This window comes from Haliotis cracherodii, unplaced genomic scaffold, assembly GCF_022045235.1.
Source record: "Haliotis cracherodii isolate W230 unplaced genomic scaffold, xgHalCrac1.p SCAF_17, whole genome shotgun sequence".
Classification (NCBI taxonomy): Eukaryota; Metazoa; Mollusca; class Gastropoda; order Lepetellida; family Haliotidae; genus Haliotis; species Haliotis cracherodii.
This window is the reverse complement of record NW_027266272.1, coordinates 21065147-21085008: the sequence shown is the minus strand read 5'-3', so window position 1 is coordinate 21085008 and position 19862 is coordinate 21065147. Positions and strand designations below refer to the sequence as shown.

Genomic DNA, 19862 nt, shown 5'->3' with positions numbered 1-19862 from the left:
CATTAGACGATATATTATGTGACTAACCAAGGGTTCGGGTAGTCCTGTGGGTACAGATGTCCTACTCAGTACCCATCCGACCCGAGTACCCGAGTTACTCATCACAGCCCTAGTTGTGTCATCACTTCTCTGTTTACTAACAATGCATGTCATTGATTATTTACATGTGACTAACCACGGGTCCGGGTAGTCCTGTGGCTACCTGGGTCCTACTCAGTACCCACCCGACCCGGGTACCCGTGTTACCCGTCCCAGCCCTAGTAGGAGTTCAAGATTAGGGCGTCATTAAATTCAAATACAGTGACCCTCAACCCATGCTTGCCGTAAAGGGCAACTATTTTTGTCGTAAGAGGCCACTAACGGGATCGAGTGGTCAGGCTTGCAGACTAGGTTGATGCATGTCATCGTATCCGAATTGTGTCGATCGATGCTTATAATGTCAATCACTGGATTGTCTGGTCCAGACTTGATTGTTTACAGATTGCTGTCATATAGCTGGAATATTGCTGAGTGGTAACAAACAAAACACAGGCGGTCTGCCATACTGTATGTAGAAGGGCAACAATTGCTATTGATAGTGAGTGAGTGAGTTGGGTTTAACGCCGCTTTTAACATTATTCCAGTTATATCACGGCGTGTCAGCTTAATGTGGGAGGAAAGCCCGAGGTGATGCAGGTCTCAGACGTGCGGCATTAACAACAAACAAACACACAAAACAAAATTTTATCCACGCCTAATTTCACTAGTAAAACACCAATTGGTAATTACCAATAAACGGTAACACTGTACTCTGAAAAAGGGCAGCTTGATAACGTTGTATTATACATATACACTTGTAAGGGAAAAGGAGAGGCATATTGGGCAATACACCTACAGTTAAACAAAAGAAATGAGAACATGAGTATAATTCTCTTCTGTATCCATTGTAACGTTTTCAGATTTTGATGTAAACGCCCGGTACTTGTACCACGGGTCTGCGGCCAACAAGATGATTCTCTGTGAAGAGGGGCTGGATGCCAGGCTCGGGATGAGTGGATGTTTTGGAAAAGGCATCTATTTCAGGTAAACACCAGGAACTAAATATCATAACTAGGGTGTGGACACGTGAAGATCTTGGGAAGAATGAAAACCCATGCTTGCCGTAAAAGGCGACTATGCTGGACGTCAAAAGGGGACTAACGGCATCAGGTGGTCAGGCTTGCTGACTTGGTTGATGCATGTCATCCTATCCCAATTGTTTGTCAATCACTGGATTGTCTGGTCCAGACTCGATTATTTACAGACCCACGTCATATGGCTGATATATTCCTGAGTGCAGTTTTAGACAACATACAAACAAACAAACAAACAAACAAACTGGGGTGTGGCAGCGGGACTACTTAATGTCACAAATGACTGTTTCATCGAATGAGAATGATATAATATAAATAATGATAAATTTGTCATTGGTAGGGTTTACAGGATTTTGCAATCTGAAACTCCTTTTGGTGTGGGTGTACAAGTACGCCCAGCTTGTCAAGTCCCGTACACCCAACCATTCACACTATACACTTCAGGCATAACAAGGTTAAAAGCTGCAAAATACTGGTAGAAATATTTAAAATTAAATGTAACAATATTAATTCAAATAAAGCAACTATGTTCCTGCTTCTTTTTATTGTATATAAGGCTTATTAAAATACAAGAAGTGGTTCTCAAGCAATGGTTTTTGAAAATATAATCCGAGCGGGCCGGCTGTGTCTTTTTTTTCTTTGGGTTGTTCAAACTAGTATGTAACCAAACAAACAGTTGGGTCACCAAATAAACAGTTGTGTACAATCAACCTGGGAAAGGACCTCCTACATTAATGTATTCCTTGATGAGTAAAATACTGGAATACAGTATTTGACTACCATTGGACTTGGAAATATTAATGATTTTTTTGTTTTTTATAAAATGGAAATATAAACGAAACATGTGGCGAACTTTATGATGATGCGGGCGGTGCCTGTGAACCCAGACTATTATTAATTTTAGACTAATATAAAATATCATATATAACTTTTACTCATATTTGTTTGCTGAAATTGCACTTGAAGCCACATTAAAAATTGTCCACTCTACCTTGTCAACTGTCACAATTCTTGTTTTTTTGCCATTGTTGAACCCGCTTGACCCTGATTAGTACGGAGACAGCACACTACCGAAAGTGATGTAAGATTGTACATGGTCAGAGGTCGTCAGTTTAAAATAGATATGGAAAACCCCAAATGAAACAAAGCTAGAACACTAGAAAATTGTGAAGCATTCGACTTTGTATTACATTGAACTATGGTTAAAAGCGACCCCTAAATTTAGTTTGTTAAAACCGTAGTTCATTATAAGCATATATACAGCATATATACAACATATGTATGGGTCCAAAACAACAGTTCGGTATATTTGCCAGTTTGTTATAAGCATGTTCGTTATAAACATACTTTACTGTATACAATAAACTAAGTTTATAACAAACACGCATATAACAAACTGATGGATATAACAAACTGTTTTTTTGGTCCCAGTCATTTGCTGTATATGGGTTTATGCAGTGCTAGAAATTGGCTGGAGTCCTGGAGTCCTTGCCAAACTGCCCAATAGTTAAGGTATGATAAGGACTAAAGTACCCACGGAAATGAAAAAAAAAAGTTTTTCGATCTCAGATTTTAAATAAATGCAGTTACTATACAAAATATATAAATATTCAAACAACTCAATTAGTACTAATTGGGCCTTGGTGCAAATACAGCGTATCAAAGGTTTTTATGTCTTTTTACACGTAAAAGTGTGTAAAAATATGAACAAAACAGACTATTGTGAAACTGAGCATAACAAGGTGTTAGTAGATCAAGGTGAATGTCCATGACCTATGACACCTGACGACAGGTGAAAACAGGTGCTTGAAACCCACGTGCATGTGATTTGTCAGTGATTAGTGATTTGTGAGTGGCATTGTGGGATAGTGAATCATCGTCAAAATATCAGAACGTAAAAGTAACATATTCCCTTCTCAAACAACAACTTACATGTCATTATTATTATTATATACATGGACATAGCTGTTATTTTTATTGTTGTTTTGATAACTTTTTTCCAGGCTAATTTGCATAATGCCTATAGCCTGTTTCTGCCATGTCAATTTGGACTTAGTTTTATTTTTGAATGTTGAAAGTGCCTACAAATTACCTCCTGTAAAGTACATTTTGTTTTGAGCGCTGAGATAAAACTAGCAAATCCAGACTAGTACTTTTCCAGTTGTTTTGTTATTTCGTATTTACATCTACGTAATGCTTTGTGTCGATTATTAAATCCATCAAAACATATTTTTTTTCATTTCCATGAGTACTTTAGTCCTGGAGTCCTTGCCAAACTGCCCAATAGTTAAGGTATGATAAGGACGAGAAGAGATTTGTCATTTTTAAGGATTTTGCTGTATGTTATCATCACAAGGACTTGTGGACTAACAGTGTTAGTTTCTATCACTGTGTATTTATGCTTATTATATAACAAACTACAGTGATAACCAACTAAAAATTAGTGGTCCTTTTGGGTTCATAATAAATGATTTTACTGTGGTTTTGTGTTATAGTTCTATTCTTCTGTGTCCCACTAGATGCACTGTATTATTTTTGTGTCCATTTTACTTGTTTTTGCGTATAGGATGCAGGATTTCTCGTTCAGTACATCATGCGTACAATGAAGGGATTTGCAACAGCATTCACTGTGTTTGTGTTTTTCTTCAGCGACAACCCCAAGAAGTGTGTTCAGTATGTGTCCAGGTCATCTGTGAAGTACATTCTCATGTGTCGGGTCATGCTGGGCGAGGCCAAGGTAATACGCAACAGGCTGTTTTGTTTGTTTGTTTGTTTGTTTGTTGTTTAACGCCAAACTCAGCAATTATTCCAGCTATATGACGGCGGTCTGTAAATAATCAAATCTTGACTTGACAATCCTGTGATCAATATCATGCATCGATCCACGCAATTGAGATCGATGACATGCATCAACCAAGACAGCAGGCCTCAACACCCCGAATCCCGTTAGTCGCCTCTTACGACAAACCTATTTAACGCGGATCTTCACGGGGCCTGCAGGCTATTGGCTTGTTGCAGTCTTGTCACTACATTTACCATCTTCCCCAGGCAAGGGAGCTAACTGACTTTATCAGCTGTGTATACGTCCAGTTTCCACCCTTGCCGAACTAAACTGGAATTTCTGGGTCGATCGTAGCCCCATCAGTGACTATTACAAGTTATGTCCCTTCTATGTCCCTCCTATTGACCAATCAGATTCTACCTCTTACATCGCCAGCATTTTATTCAAACACAATGTCGGCGCCCAGTCAAGGCGATCTGATCGATAATCAAAATCTCTATTGTGATAAAACAGGTCTTACTTCTCGAAGTGCATCAAATCACATGAGGACCTTGATTAAAAACATTAATAGATTTGGTAAAGTTTTGACTAGCACTATGCGCGCATTCATACACATTCATACAAATATAGATACACATTCAAGCCAGGTTAATTGGTTTGATACGGTTACTTGATTCAAAAGAAGTGACCGCCGTGTTGTGACAGCAACTACATGTGTGTGACAGTGTCGCCTCAAATTGGATTGCCCCCTAATTAAGAATATAAACTTCGCTTGTGGTTCTCTTTTATTGCATGCTTGCGCTTCTAAGATCAAAGGATGTATAGTGTGAAAAGTTAACTTGTAGAACAATCCGGGACTTGCCGCGGATGTTTTCAAACAGATTATTAGAACTCCATTCAGCGATAAACGGTTGATTATGCAATGAGAAGCGTTATATGCAAATGAACAAAGAACAACAATACAATCATGTCTGTGTAAAACTCTCAGTATTAAAAGTGTACATAAATTTTAGGAGCCATGCGTTACCGCTCGTAGTAACCGAGGTAGCGCTTTATCGAAGAGCACAATAGCGAGGCATCACTGTATCTATTGATGCCAACTCCTGTACATAGCCTTACGAAAGTTGTAGTGCTAATATTTCCTTTTGTGGAATGTGCCCTTGGTCTGTTCGCTCATGGGGTACTGTCTGTCATCTGTCACCTTGCAATCTGGATCACAAGACATCTTGTCATGTTTATGAAGTTTAATAGCATTTCCTGACACTTTACGTACTAAATATGCAATGTTCGAAACTGTATAACCAGAAATGTGGAAAATAAAGTTGTTTCCAGTGTTTTCTCACAAATATATTAAAAAGACTATATTGGGTATTCATGTCACAAGGTCAAAAACAAAGTTTTTCAAAGGTGTGACTGAAAATATGCGACTTTTGTCATATTTCTCAATTAACTTTTTAATATGCCTTGAATTTTAATGTTAAGTACTAAAGATTTCTGAGTTTGAATCCCTTTATAACCGTTTCTTAGCCAATCAGATTGCACACATTACTGACATATTGTTTTCAATTGTAGATATATCCTCGGGGCGAAATGGAACGAGACTTGAAGCGAGAACCACCGAAAAAAGACCCAGCAGGAAGATGGAGGTTCTATGACTCTGTTCGGGTGAGGGGCGGTCGGGTAGCCTAGTGGTTAAAGCGTTCGCTCGTCACGCCAAAGATCCGGGTTCGATTCCTGACATGGGTACAATGTGTGAGGCCCATTTCTGGTGTCCCCCGCCGTGATATTGCTGGAATATTGCTAAAAGCGGCGTAAAACCAAACTCACTCACTCACTCACTGTTCGGGTGAGGTTGTTGTGTACCTTGTCAGCTAAACCAGGGTAGTAATGTACCTCTCAGATAGGTGGTTTATGACTGTTTGGATGTGGTTGTTGTCGAGTAATGTATTGACTGTGGTTGTCATGGAGTAATGTACTGACTGTGGTTGTCATGGAGTAATGTGCTGACTGTGGTTGTCATGGAGTAATGTACTGACTGTGGTTGTCATAGAGTAATGTTCTGGGTGTGGTTGTCATTGAGTAATGTACTGGGTTTGGTTGTCATTGAGTAATGTACTGACTGTGGTTGTCATTGAGTAATGTACTGACTGTGGTTGACATTGAGTAATGTTCTGGGTGTGGTTGTCATTGAGTAATGTACTGGGTGTGGTTGTCATTGAGTAATGTACTGACTGTGGTTGTCATTGAGTAATGTACTGACTGTGGTTGACATTGAGTAATGTTCTGGGTGTGGTTGTCATTGAGTAATGTACTGGGTGTGGTTGTCATTGAGTAATGTACTGACTGTGGTTGTCATAGGGTAATGTACTGACTTGGTTGTCATCGAGCAAGGTGCTGACTGGGGTTATCATGGAGTAATGTACTGACTGTGGTTGTCATGGAGTAATGTACAGACTGTGGTTGTCATGGAGTAATGTACAGACTGTGGTTGTCATGGAGTAATGTACTGGCTGTGGTTGTCATTGAGTAATGTACTGAATGTGGTTGTCATTGAGTAATGTACTGGCTGTGGTTGTCATTGAGTAATGTACAGACTGTGGTTGTCATGAAGTAATGTACTGACTGTGGTTGTCATTGAGTAATGTACAGACTGTGGTTGTCATGGAGTAATGTACTGGCTGTGGTTGTTGTCAAGTAATGTACTGGCTGTGGTTGACATTGAGTAATGTACAGACTGTGGTTGTCATGGAGTAATGTACTGGCTGTGGTTGTCATTGAGTAATGTACAGACTGTGGTTGTCATGGAGTAATGTACTGACTGTGGTTGTCATGGAGTAATGTACTGGCTGTGGTTGTCATTGAGTAATGTACAGACTGTGGTTGTCATGGAGTAATGTACTGGCTGTGGTTGTCATTGAGTAATGTACAGACTGTGGTTGTCATGGAGTAATGGACTGGCTGTGGTTGTTGTCAAGTAATGTGCTGACTGTGGTTGTCATTGAGTAATGTACAGACTGTGGTTGTCATGGAGTAATGGACTGGCTGTGGTTGTTGTCAAGTAATGTACTGACTGTGATTGTCATGGTGTAATGTACTGACTGTTTGTCATCGAGGGATGATATGGCTGTGGCTGTGGCGGTAATTGAGTAATGTGCTGACTGTACCTTGATGAAAAAAGCAATTTGACCACTGTTTGCCACTCATGCCCGTTTGTACATCTTGATATGAGAGAAATAGCCTTTGTTCTGGTCTGTTCTGATGTTTCATGAGAGACTACTCTGCCAGTGCATCATGTCAACTTTTGATGCATCTTTCTTGCAGGGTCGACCAGTTGACTTCAATGAATATGTGATATATGAAAACCGCCGAGCCATGATTGAGTACATCATCACATTCCAACGCCAACAGGGTGCGCCAGCCGATGACACAGAACAGGAGGAGGTCGGCGGAGCTGTAGCTGCCAATTCACTTGCTCCATTACTTCTAGGTATGTAGTGATCTTTCAGCAACAAGTAGGATTAGCATTGATTGTTTGTTTGTTTGTTTGTGGGTTACACCTTACTCCGATATTTTCCAGCTCTATCATGGCAGTCTGTTAATAATCGAGTCTGGACCATACCGTCAAGTCATGAGCATCGATCCACACAATTGGTATACAATGACATGCATCAACCAAGCCAGCGAGTATAACCACCCGATCCTCTAAGTCACCTCTTATGACAGATTTCCATTGAAGTTGTCATTCACATATCCATACCTTCCATTTGGTGTGAGACTCACTCTTTTACAACAAAACTGACTCTCTCACGCCACTGTAATCTCGAGCCTATTCGCTAAAATGACTTTTAAGAACACCACGTTCTATTTAGTGCTTAATTGCCTTGTTTCACATCAGCAGCTGTATAGCATTTCTGTCATTATCTCTACCTGTGAAGACAATTTACAAATTACAAACTCAAACAGAGGGCTCATTATGGTTATAATTAAAAAATGGTAACATAGTTAAAATCACCATTCTGGTGCTAGACATACTAGACATGGTTATTGAATACCAGAAGAAAAGAGGAACGGGGGTTGACACTTGGTATTCCATCTGTCTGGATTGCCTCAGGGCCCACTTGCACAAAGCTATCTTAGCGCTAAGACTATCGTAAGCCTTTGTTAAAGTATGGGCTGGGATATGTCGGCGTCTCCTCACACTTTGACATGCTGTGTCACTGTTTTATTCCCTTTGAAGATCCGGGTTAGAATCAGTCTTCGGCAACCCATGCTTGTCTTAAGAGGCGACTAACGGCTTTGGTTGGTTGATGCATGTCAATGTATTCCAATTGCGTAGATCGATGCTCGTCATGTCAGTCATTATTTTGGTCTTGATTATTAACAGACCATTGTCATATAGATGGAATATTGCTGAGTACGTCATTGAATAACAAACAAGAAAACTTTGGTTCAGAAAAAGTCTTGACTCCATAGGCTAGAAAAAATAATAGTGTGCCAGTTGCCATTGATGTTGACCGAATTGTAAAATGTCTGGTTTGCACTATTTCAAAATCGGACATTTTGCAGTCACAATCCGACAAGTGCAGTGCACAGACCGATTTCAGGATTCCTTGTCTTAGTTCTCAGGCACTGCCAACATCATCACAAAGTTTGCTGCATGTCATTTTAATTTCAATTTAAAAATTTATTCATTTTTAATCCTTAAATGTTCCAAGTCCAAAGGTAGTCAAATACTGTATACTGTATTCCAGTATTTTTCACTCATCAAAGAATACAAACTGTTTATTTGGTTACATATTAGTTTGAACACCCACCCACCCCCACCAAAAGAAAAAAACACTGGAAAAAACACTGCTCTACACTGACTGCACTATTTGTTTTATATACCATTGCGTGAGAACCTATTTTTTTTTTTCAAGCCTTTTTTTTATATGTGAATTTTATCTTACTGATTCAAATAACTTATGTCATCTCGTTTTAGAAAGGTTGTGGAAACTTCCTGTGCTGTGTTCCTGGACAACAGCTCACCCGAACACACCCCGCCAGCCACGCAGGCACTCCAGAACCACGTTACCAAGCTCTTATACTCATCACTCTCCCATTTTCGTGCCAACTGAATAGTTTTGAATTTTTTTGTGTGCTCTGTAATCCTGTCAAAATTAACTCTTTTTTTTATAAAAGAAATTTACTCAGATTACATTCTTCCTTTGTGCATCATAACTAACAAATAATTTTTGTATTTGGCTAAAATGAATTCTTTTTGGGGGACTTAACATTACCTCTGTTCTCCTAATGAAATCATGTACTACCGGTATATGTCATGTGCGTGTTTCTCATCGTGATCCTCACAGACGTTGGAGAGTTTTCATGATGCCCAGTTAGAACCTTATGCATATTCCTGCAAAGGACAAGCTCCAGAAGACAAAAATTAGAATTCTTTCATCAAGCAGAAATATCCAGAACAACCATCTCCTACTGGATGAGAGCAGTCATTCTCAGAGCCTGCAAGGCAGCAGGGCTCCATCAACCATCAGCATCCAATCTCTTCCTAGTGAGAGCCAAATCTACCCTAGCACATCACAGCAACTGGGGCGGTCGGGTAGCCTAGTGGTTAAAGCGTTCGCTCGTCACACCGAAGACCCAGGTTCGAATCCCGACATGGGTACAATGTGTGAAGCCCATTTCTGGTGGCCCCCACCGTGATATTGCTGGAATATTGCTAAAAGCGGCGTAAAACCAAACTCACTCACTCACTCACTCACTCACTCACTCACTCATCACAGCAACTGCTCCATCCGACCATTATGGAAGGTTGTTTCTTGAGATCAGACACTGTCTTCGCAAATCACTATCTCAGAGATTTCTCCACTCATGATGTTGCCAGAATTCACCAATTCCCACTTTTAGTAGTCGCACAACGACTTACAATCCCTCCCAGAAGATAGACCACTACACTCACCCACGATCGCGCCGACTTGTTGAGGTCAGGTTACCATAGCCACTGACCTAGAGTCCATGCTCCCCTGTTTTACTTTGCAATTCAGAACATGATTGAAAATCATTGTGATAAGTTTATGACTTTCTCTTAACACAATAATCGTTTCAAGTAAGCTGGAAAAATCTTTTCTCGGCGCACTTTATCAAATCCACAGAAACAGTTTTCACTCCTTATTTCATCAATAAGGAGGTGGTTCCCCACTAGATGTAAGATCATCATCAGGATGTTTTCATGTTATATCACCATCTGAATCACGCACACAGGTGGAACCCATCACCTTCTGTGTGATTCAAGCCATAAGTATGAGTCAGGATAAAGTCATATATGTATTTTTTAGAGTAAAAATATCTTTTATACTTATCCTGACTCATACGCTAGAGTAACCCTCTCAGCCGTCCCCTCGTCCCCTCATCCCCTCGTGTGTTTTGGCCGATAGGTAAGGGAAATTGAGAGTGACAAGAATACTGGCTTAGTCACGTGGAACTGATGCGCCTGCGCGGCTCAGGTGTGATCAGGTGAGCTGTTCTCCCGGAACACAGCACAGGAAGTTTCCACTACCTTTTCGGAAATGAGGTAAGGGAAGCCATTAGTATAGGTCAGGATAAGTAGAAACGATATTTTTTACTCCCCGCAAGTCGCTGACGCTTGGCCAGTGGAAGAAAGCTTTTCTATGAGGCTTTGGCTTGATGACAGTAGGTAAAGAATTAGCCGTTTAGATTGTTTCTATTTATTACTAATTATGTATAGGGATCTACCCTTTATTTCTTACGTTCCTTCTGTAAGAAGATTGAACGACCCTACCGTAATGGCGTTTTTTCTGTGCTTTTTACACCTCATGGATTATTGACAAACATGTGTCGTTGTTTTGGGGGGTGAATTGTTGAGGTTTGGGACTTTCTGAAGGTCTCCCGCCTCCAAACTGTCCGATACAGATCCATTAAGGAGTAATGCAGGATAAGTATAAAATATAGTAAAATCTAAAAAAAAATTACATTTGTATGCTTATCCTGCATTACTACGTTTAAGGCCCACCCGTCGCAGACGTGCCTCCCACTTTGGCTTCAGAAACCTCAAAAGTATGTTTTTTAAGCTCGGGCGACAGGCCGTGATGTGAAGAAGGTAACTTGGCATCAAGGTCACATGACAGCGGCGATGGACCTTATAGAAACAATTTCTTCACCCAAAATCATCCCTGTGCACTGTCTTTTTGTTGTCCTAAGGTAAGCAGTGAATGCATTAAGGAGAAATGCAGGATAAGTATACAAATGTAAAAAATATATAGATTTTATTAATTTCTTCAGAGGAAAGTGTTGAGGACCACATGAAAAGAATCGCACAAGTCCGGGAGGAGATCCGTATAAAACGAGCTGAAGAGAGGGGAGAGATATATACTGGCCCCACAGAGGTGAGTGTAGGGGAAGGTGAGGGAGAGATATATACTGGCCCCACAGAGGTGAGTGTGTGTGTGTGTGGGGGGAGAGATATATACTGGCCCTACAGAGGTGAGTATAGGGGAAGGAGAGGGGAGAGATATATACTGGCCCCACAGAGGTGAGTGTAGGGGAAGGTGAGGGGAGAGATATATACTGGCCCCACAGAGGTGAGTGTAGGGGAAGGAGAGGGGAGAGATATATACTGGCCCCACAGAGGTGAGTGTAGGGGAAGGAGAGGGGGGGAGATATATACTGGCCCCACAGAGGTGAGTGTAGGGGAAGGAGAGGGGAGAGATATATACTGGCCCTACAGAGGTGAGTGTAGGGGAAGGTGAGGGGAGAGATATATACAGGCCCCACAGAGGTGAGTGTAGGGGAAGGAGAGGGGAGAGATATATACTGGCCCTACAGAGGTGAGTGTAGGGGAAGGAGAGGGGAGAGATATATACTGGCCCCACAGAGGTGAGTGTAGGGGAAGGAGAGGGAGAAATATATACTGGCCCCACAGAGGTGAGTGTAGGGGAAGGAGAGGGAGAAATATATACTGGCCCCACAGAGGTGAGTGTGTGTGTGTGGGGGGGGGGGGGAGAGATATATACTGGCCCCACAGAGGTGAGTGTAGGGGAAGGAGAGGGAGAAATATATACTGGCCCTACAGAAGTGAGTGTGTGTGTGGGGGGGGGGGGGGGAGAGATATATACTGGCCCTACAGAGGTGAGTGTAGGGGAAGGAGAGGGGAGAGATATATACTGGCCCTACAGAGGTGAGTGTAGGGGAAGGAGAGGGAGAGATATATACTGGCCCCACAGAGGTGAGTGTAGGGGAAGGTGAGGGGAGAGATATATACTGGCCCTACAGAGGTGAGTATAGGGGAAAGAGAGGGGAGAGATATATACTGGCCCCACAGAGGTGAGTGTAGGGGATTGACAGGGGAAAGATATATACTGGCCCCACAGGTGAGTGTAGGGGATTGACAGGGGAGAGATATATACTGGCCCTACAGAGGTGAGTGTGTGTGTATGTGTGGGGGGTATATATACTTGTCCTCAGAGGTAAAGGGGGAGAGGTATACTGGTCTCATACTGGCGAGGGGGTGGGGATTGCTTTGTGTGTGAAAAGAACAGCTATTGAATCTCAGTGGCAGAGATATGAATGATGTCATTTGATTGTGATGTCATGGTAACCAATGCCGTCACAATTGTCTGCAAAGCATTGTGATGCAAATACATGTGAGATCTCTGGGGAGATTTTGCTTGATCAACCTCTCTTGTAGAAGTAAGTTTTTGATGATAAATCTTGGTCTCACAGTGGTAAAAATGAAGAACACCAAAGGGAATCACATCATGAATCAGAATTATGTCCCTACAAAAACCTGATGCCTTGTTTGAATTGTTCATATGGCAAGGCAGCCATGAAAGTTTGTAAGCAGGATGATCGCAGTGAGAGTAGGGGTGAAATGATACAGCAAGGTCATGATACAATACGGATCCCGAGATGCATATTCACGTCATATCGCATGGAAACTTCTTGACAAGAAATATTACAGAGCAGGTTCAAAAAGAAAAGCTAGCTGAAGACACATGTTTGTAGCAGCTATTTTAAAGGGGCCCTGATCTAACGCCATTCCCCGGACTGGTTGTTGCCTTTGTTATTGTTTTTTCCCCCGTGAGTACCCGGATGATATGTAACGCAACTGAGCGTGACCAGAGACTGGGCTACCGTCTGCAAGGACAGCTAAATAAACTTGGAGGCTGGTGGCAATATTTGTTTTACGCATTTTTGCATAAACACTGATTGGTTAACTGTGATCTATAAAGATTCGACAAAGGGTGCATGTTAAATGATTTCTTCAGCCTAAACAAACAGACAAAAAGAACGGCGGAGCTCATCGCAAGTCGTCATTTGGAAATACCCCAGATGGTTATAGTTTAATACTAAAAAAAGTATCCATGCAGTGAAAGCATTTTCGGATTTCGGATTGTGTAATACGATTACTACTCCCTTGTTGTCATACACGTTTTCTCGTATAACCCTACACTTGTGTATTTGTCGTCATTCACTTGATGCTCAGTTAATGAATTTATTACAGGTACAATTAGTGGTAGCACCACTTAGATTACCTGACAAAGGTTCTCATTTGGCATTTATTGTGTCTGGGGTAATTATTCAATCTAAATCCAGGTTTGAAGTGAGGTTATGTAATATGCACGTGGCAGCCCAGCAAGAGATGAATGATCAGTTGATTTACTTTTTTTGTAAATCAACGGATCGTTCCTAGTCATCAAAGGATTAACAGAAAATACGTTGATTGATTAATCACTGTTATCTTGCACAGTGGATATGTCAAAAGTGAGTGTTTACATGTCATGGTTTACTAAAACAAAGGGAATACACTCATATCATGGCGTGAAGTGCCGATGTAAAAACAACATACAATTTGTTCAAAGGGTTAACTGATAATACGTTGATTGGTTGCTCATTGTTATCAAACTCAATGGATTTTTTAGGAACCGTCGACGTAATGAAAATAGTTGTCACGTGGCCTTTCTCAGCCGACCCTTGAGACTTGACACCCGAAACGATATATATCTTTTAGAATATTTGATAGTTACAGAGACACGTGACATCGAATAAGTTATTTTGTATAGCTGCAGACAAGTGGGATATTATTCCTTTGTGTGGATATTCACGGATACATTCCTCGAATAAGGAAGCTGCCTATTTATACACATAAATTTGGTAAGTTGTAATTATGGTATTTGCATTTTGTTTTCCTTCATTTGAACCGATTCGTTCTTGTTTTTCTACGTCTTGGTTGGGAAATTCTTCAATGCGCGATAGACGTTGTTTTCACAGGTTATTTCCTTTGTAAGCGTGTATATATTACCGTCAATTTGTAAAATGTGATTCTCTCAGGCAATTTTTTATAATGTGTAAATATTTCAGTCATTTTGACTAAAAAATCTGTCCAGATTGATTAAGACGATCAAAAGGGCCTACAAACATCACAACAGATTATTATGTAGGATTAGAAGCCAAACAACATAGAAATGTACTTTTCAACGTAACATTTTCAGTCTCTTGGTGATGACATTAAACATCAAAATGTTTGGAATTCGTTATCATAATAATACAGATGGAAATGTTTTTCAGTCACTTTGTAAAATAACTGAATATTTAGACGTTTAATAAATATGTTACACATTTTGACAGTAAAAAAATATACACACTATAAAAAAGCAATGCTCAGGTGAAATATTTACTTTGTGTTGCAAGTCAAAATAGTGTAAACGAAAATCGCAAAATTACCAAGCAAGTGACTTATCAAAACTTCGTCACCATTACCGATGCTACCCACAAAGATGCCAACATTTCCTTATTATCTCGAAAACTGTATTTCATTTTGTTAATCAATGTGACCATACGGTCTTATTACTACCGGTATCCATAAAAGTGACTAATGCGCTTACGAATGGCGCAACAGAGGTCGCGAGCTAGTCTAGATTTCTGCTCTACATCCGGGTACTCACTGGGAAAAAACAATAACAAAGGCAACAACCAGTCCTGGGGAATTGCGTTAGATCAGTGCCCCTTTAAGTAGTGAACTTAAAATGCTAATTACAACACATTTTGCAATATCTGACCGACAAAAACAGCAAGGGTCATTAAACAAGTAGTAAGTAATACATTTCACCAAATGTATCATCTTGTATCAATACAGAAAAAACGTATCGTGTATCGTATCGTCACACGAAAACACACGATGCACCAATGTATTGTTTCACCCCTAAGTGAGAGCATTGTGACAGACAAGCATATGTATATTTGTTGTTTAGTTGAGGACATATTTGTTGTTTAGTTGAGGACTTGTTTGTTGTTTTATGTCTCAGGCTCAGAGGCAGAAGGACCGAGATGTTTGGAGACGAGTGTTAAAGGTGACCTGCCCACCCGGCTCTGAGGTACAGTATATGACACTATATTATCGCGGGCTCTATATCATTGAGGTATCGGTAAATCTCATAATCCACACCCCCTGTCGACTGTTTACTTATGGAAATCTAAGCACGATATTTCAACAGTTGATCGAATACAGGACTGTTGTGGTATGTCATGGCTTCTAGTAAGTGTACACATTAACTTTTTATGATGGTTTCTGGAATGTTTTTTAAGTACCCCTACCTCCATTCGAAAAAGATTAGAAAAGAACCCATTTGTTTAGCGAAGTCCCTTGACCCAACCTAGTTCGTATGCATACTGATTATGCATAATCCAAAACAGGAAGTGATGTAAACCACATAATCCACACGTATTACCCGGTACACCACAAAATAGCCATACAGTGATAATATGGAGTTACCCGCCCTTGAGTCCCTATGACAGGTACTTTGTTTACCGAACTCAGAAAAGAAAATCAGCATCGATCAATACTAATTAATGTGTCATAAAAGTTGAACAAAGAACATTTTGTATATGACATATGTAATAGGTCTGTAAGCGTACGCCATTATGATCCATGATGAATTAACTACAGTGATAATATAGCGTACCATCCAACCATGACAGGAACAGCTTCTAATGAACACTTTAAATCTTCAAGCTAATGCAAGCTTGTACGTGGTGAGATAAATGAAAAAAATACATGTCCCTTGCTGGAAAACATGCAGTGACCAGGGATGGATCTAGAATTCCAAGCCAAGTGCCCCTGACATGCTAATTGGGGGATATTTTTTGTTGTTGTTAGATTCAGTAGTCTCTGATCCTCAATGTGTTTACAATTTTTATGGATCTAGTTCATCCAGTGAATGTCACCCATTGTTAGGGACACGGGTTGCAATTGCTTGTTTGTTTGTTTGTTTGTTTGTTGTTAAGCACTGCACTCAGCAATATTCCAGCTATATGACTTTGGTCTATTAACAAAGTCTGGACCAGACAATCAAGTGATTGACATTATGAACATCAATCCACATAATTGGGATACGATGACATGCATCAACCAAGTCAGTGAGTCTGACCACCCGATCCCGTTAGTCACCTCTTACAACAAGCATAGTCGTCTTTTGCCGCAAGCATGGGTTGCTGAAGGCCTATTCTACCCTAGATCTTCACAGGTCGTTGCAATAGTATCCCAGCAGTCTGTCTGTATATGGAGGAAACTACATTGGATGGGATGGACAAACATGGTCTGGGTTGATTGCCGTATTGTTGTCAGAGTTCAGATTGCCTCATTGTTGTCAGAGTACAGATTGCCTCATTGTTGTCAGAGTTCAGATTGCCTGGTGGTTGTCAGAGTACAGATTGCCTGGTGGTTGTCAGAGTTCAGATTGCCTCATTGTTGTCAGAGTTCAGATTGCCTCATTGTTGTCAGAGTTCAGATTGCCTGGTGGTTGTCAGAGTACAGATTGCCTGGTGGTTGTCAGAGTTCAGATTGCCTCATTGTTGTCAGAGTTCAGATTGCCTCATTGTTGTCAGAGTTCAGATTGCCTGGTGGTTGCCAGAGTTCAGATTGCCTGGTGGTTGTCAGAGTACAGATTGCCTGGTGGTTGTCAGTTCAGAATCAGATATATTTATTTACAGGGTGACCTGTGATATAGCTCGAATATTGCTGACTGCGATAATCATCCTTTGTAATTATGTAACCACAAAATGTATTTTCCTGAAATATGAACAAAATATAATAATGATTAATGTGAATAATTAATTATTCCATAATGTTGATGGTATCTATAAAAGAGAGTACCGTATGCCCCGTATTTAACCCCCTGTTCCAAAAAAATATGCACACCATGACCGACTACTCAACCAATCAGTAAGTAATCTTTATAAGCGCCCCGAACTACCAGACAGTTACAAGCTTGTTTACAGAAAACAGCAGCCTAGTATTTGCCTCGTAACTATCATCAAAAATGTTTTAGTTTTAATGATATTTGAACTAAGTTGGTGGATGATCTCCAAGAAAAAATTAACTTGCCTGTTTAGTTTTATAGGAGATGCTTTCTTCGTGACCTCCGTGGTCTAGTGGTAAGAGCATCTGCCCGGAGGGCGGAAGGTCTGGGGTTCGATCTCTGGCCGTGTCATACAAAAAAACGTTAAAAGATCGATATTTTGGTGCCAATACTTTTTTTAGCACTAAGATTGGTAGGGGCGGTCGGGTAGCCTAGTGGTTAAAGCGTTCGCTTGTCACGCCGAAGACCCGGGTTCGATTCCCGACATGGGTACAATGTGTGAAGCCCATTTCTGGTGTCCCCCGCCGTGATATTGCTATAATATTACTAAAAGTGGCGTAAAAACAAAATCACTCACTCCCTCACTAAGATTGGTCACTTGTGGGTATCTGACAGCCTGCATCAAAACTGTTGCCAACTTCATCATTTAGACCCGATGGGTTAATGGTGATCAACAAGCTAGTCACCCTTTTCAGGGGGGGCCGCCACTGTGATCTAGTTTTGGAGCATTTGCCCAGAGAGCGGAAGGTCCGGGGTTCGATCCCCTAGCCCCATCATACCTAAAGACTTTAAAAGATGGTACTTGTTGCTACCCTGTCTGGCGTTCGGCATTAAGGGGCTAAAACATGGACTGGTTGGCTCAGTCAGTATACTGTGTCTAAGTGGGTATTAATGTTAAACTGCGGTTTGGTATCTCAGTGGGCTAGCACTAAAATCCGCTTTAGTCGAGACAAGAACAAGCAGCCACACAAACACACATGCATGCATAAGTGTCATAATCTTGGACGAGACGTTAAACTTCACTTCACCTCACCTGTTTCAGGGCTATGACAATGCGGTAGGAATCTTTGAATACTTAAAGAAAGAAGAGCAAGAGGATGCAAATTCTAAGGCTGCAGCGAGTGGAGGTAAGCCAGGAAGAATCATAATCAGAGCCTGCCATGATTATTCGGGAATCTCATCGTAGTGTCTCTCCTAGTAGTGTCTCTCCTAATTGTCTCTCCTCCTTATGTCAGTCTCCGCTGTCTGCATCTCTTCCTTGTCTCTCTTTCAAGGATTACCGTATTCGACGTAATAAGCGCCCAGGGCGTTCTCAAAATTAGAAATAGGGGGCTCTTATTAGAGTATAAGTTTGGTGAAAAAAAGAAAGAGAGTTGAAAGATTGTAAATTTCGTGGTTTATGCTGACAGCCTGAAATGATACAGAAGAAAGGTCTGTGTGTATTATACACGACAGATTATATTTTCCAGAATTTAATTGCCCATAATTAAGGGGGCACATAACACGCGAGTGTGTATTATACACAAATAAATAAGTCTTGTGTACAATGATCAATGTGAAGGGATGTTAATTGGGATTGTTCACTAACCAGTATATCAGCATATATCGCCGTGGGCGCTTATTAGAGCAGGGCGCTTATTACGTGGAAAACGGTATACAAATGTTAACAGGTTAAGGATTATACAAATATTTGAAGATATTTCATGATTAATTTCACAACGCTCTGTCATAGTACTGTCCCGAAGCTGAGATCGTCTGTTAGACATTATCAAATCATACGATGCGGGTTCGAACATGCAGGCAACTCGTTTTCCTACAAATATTGAAATCATTCACTTGTCAAAATATAACAAAATATTTCCTCTATTCCGAGTGTAAATTAATTGAAATGCTGGTTCAGAATAATGAATATAAACAATAGTATGACGTTATCAAATGTGACCCACAAGTAACATTGTTAGTTCATGGTTAGGACTGGGATGAGTCCAAATTTGGTACCCGGCCCAACCCAGGCACTCGCTATAGGTCACAAGAGATGGGTACAAAATGTCCGATTGGGAAAAGCTCGACCTTACTCCTGTAAAAATGTATTTAGATACACATATAAAACGATATGGTCATGTAAATGCTGAAGTTGACTGATGTTTTATCTTTATCCATATATATGAAATCAGAAGGAATATGTGCATAGTCAGAAAGAAATGCAAACATTTGTCACTTATAGTGTAACCATGGTAACCATAGATTTCTAGGTAATTTTTGCCATTTAACTAAAATATATCTCATGACTAATCTTGGGTCCGGGTAGTCCTGTGGGTATCCAGGTCCTACTCAAAACCCATCCGAGTACCCGAGTTACCCATCCCAGCCCTAGTCTTGGTGAATACTATGTGCAATGCAAAACAAGCCTCTCATTCAGATTAGAGCATTGCAGTCATCACTTTGGTCACATGTCGTACAATTATTTCCTGATAGGCACTCCGACTGATACACTGTCTACAGCAATGTGAGTCTAACTGTGTGTACCACAAAATTTACACAGATGCTTGGGTTGTAGGGTCCTCGACCACAGTGGAAATGTGAAAAGTCCTGTCTGGCAAACTGTCCACTCTTTACGTGTAGATGTATTTGTAGAACTAGAGTATTTGGCTGTGCTCTAAGACAGATAGAGGACTTGTGACAGCTTCGCCTCGCCCATTGTTCTTGCAACTAGTCGTTTATGTCCTGATAACATCCTGACACTCACCCTCTATTACCAGCAGACACTGGCCATTACTTGTAAAATAATACAGACATGTATCTTCTTTGAACATC

General features: G+C 40.7%; 1 protein-coding gene across 2 annotated transcripts in view; it reads left to right on the top strand.

Moving 5' to 3' along the window:
• Positions 1 to 19862, top strand: part of LOC139464953 (uncharacterized) — a 32128-nt gene that overhangs the window by 6612 nt on the left and 5654 nt on the right. For both annotated transcript variants that reach the window (XM_071246583.1, XM_071246584.1), the window contains exons 5-11: positions 939 to 1062; positions 3762 to 3849; positions 5467 to 5559; positions 7216 to 7381; positions 11194 to 11297; positions 15216 to 15284; positions 18091 to 18175. In XM_071246583.1, coding sequence (XP_071102684.1) covers positions 939 to 1062; positions 3762 to 3849; positions 5467 to 5559; positions 7216 to 7381; positions 11194 to 11297; positions 15216 to 15284; positions 18091 to 18175 — 729 coding nt within the window. The remainder of the gene's footprint in view (positions 1 to 938; positions 1063 to 3761; positions 3850 to 5466; positions 5560 to 7215; positions 7382 to 11193; positions 11298 to 15215; positions 15285 to 18090; positions 18176 to 19862) is intronic.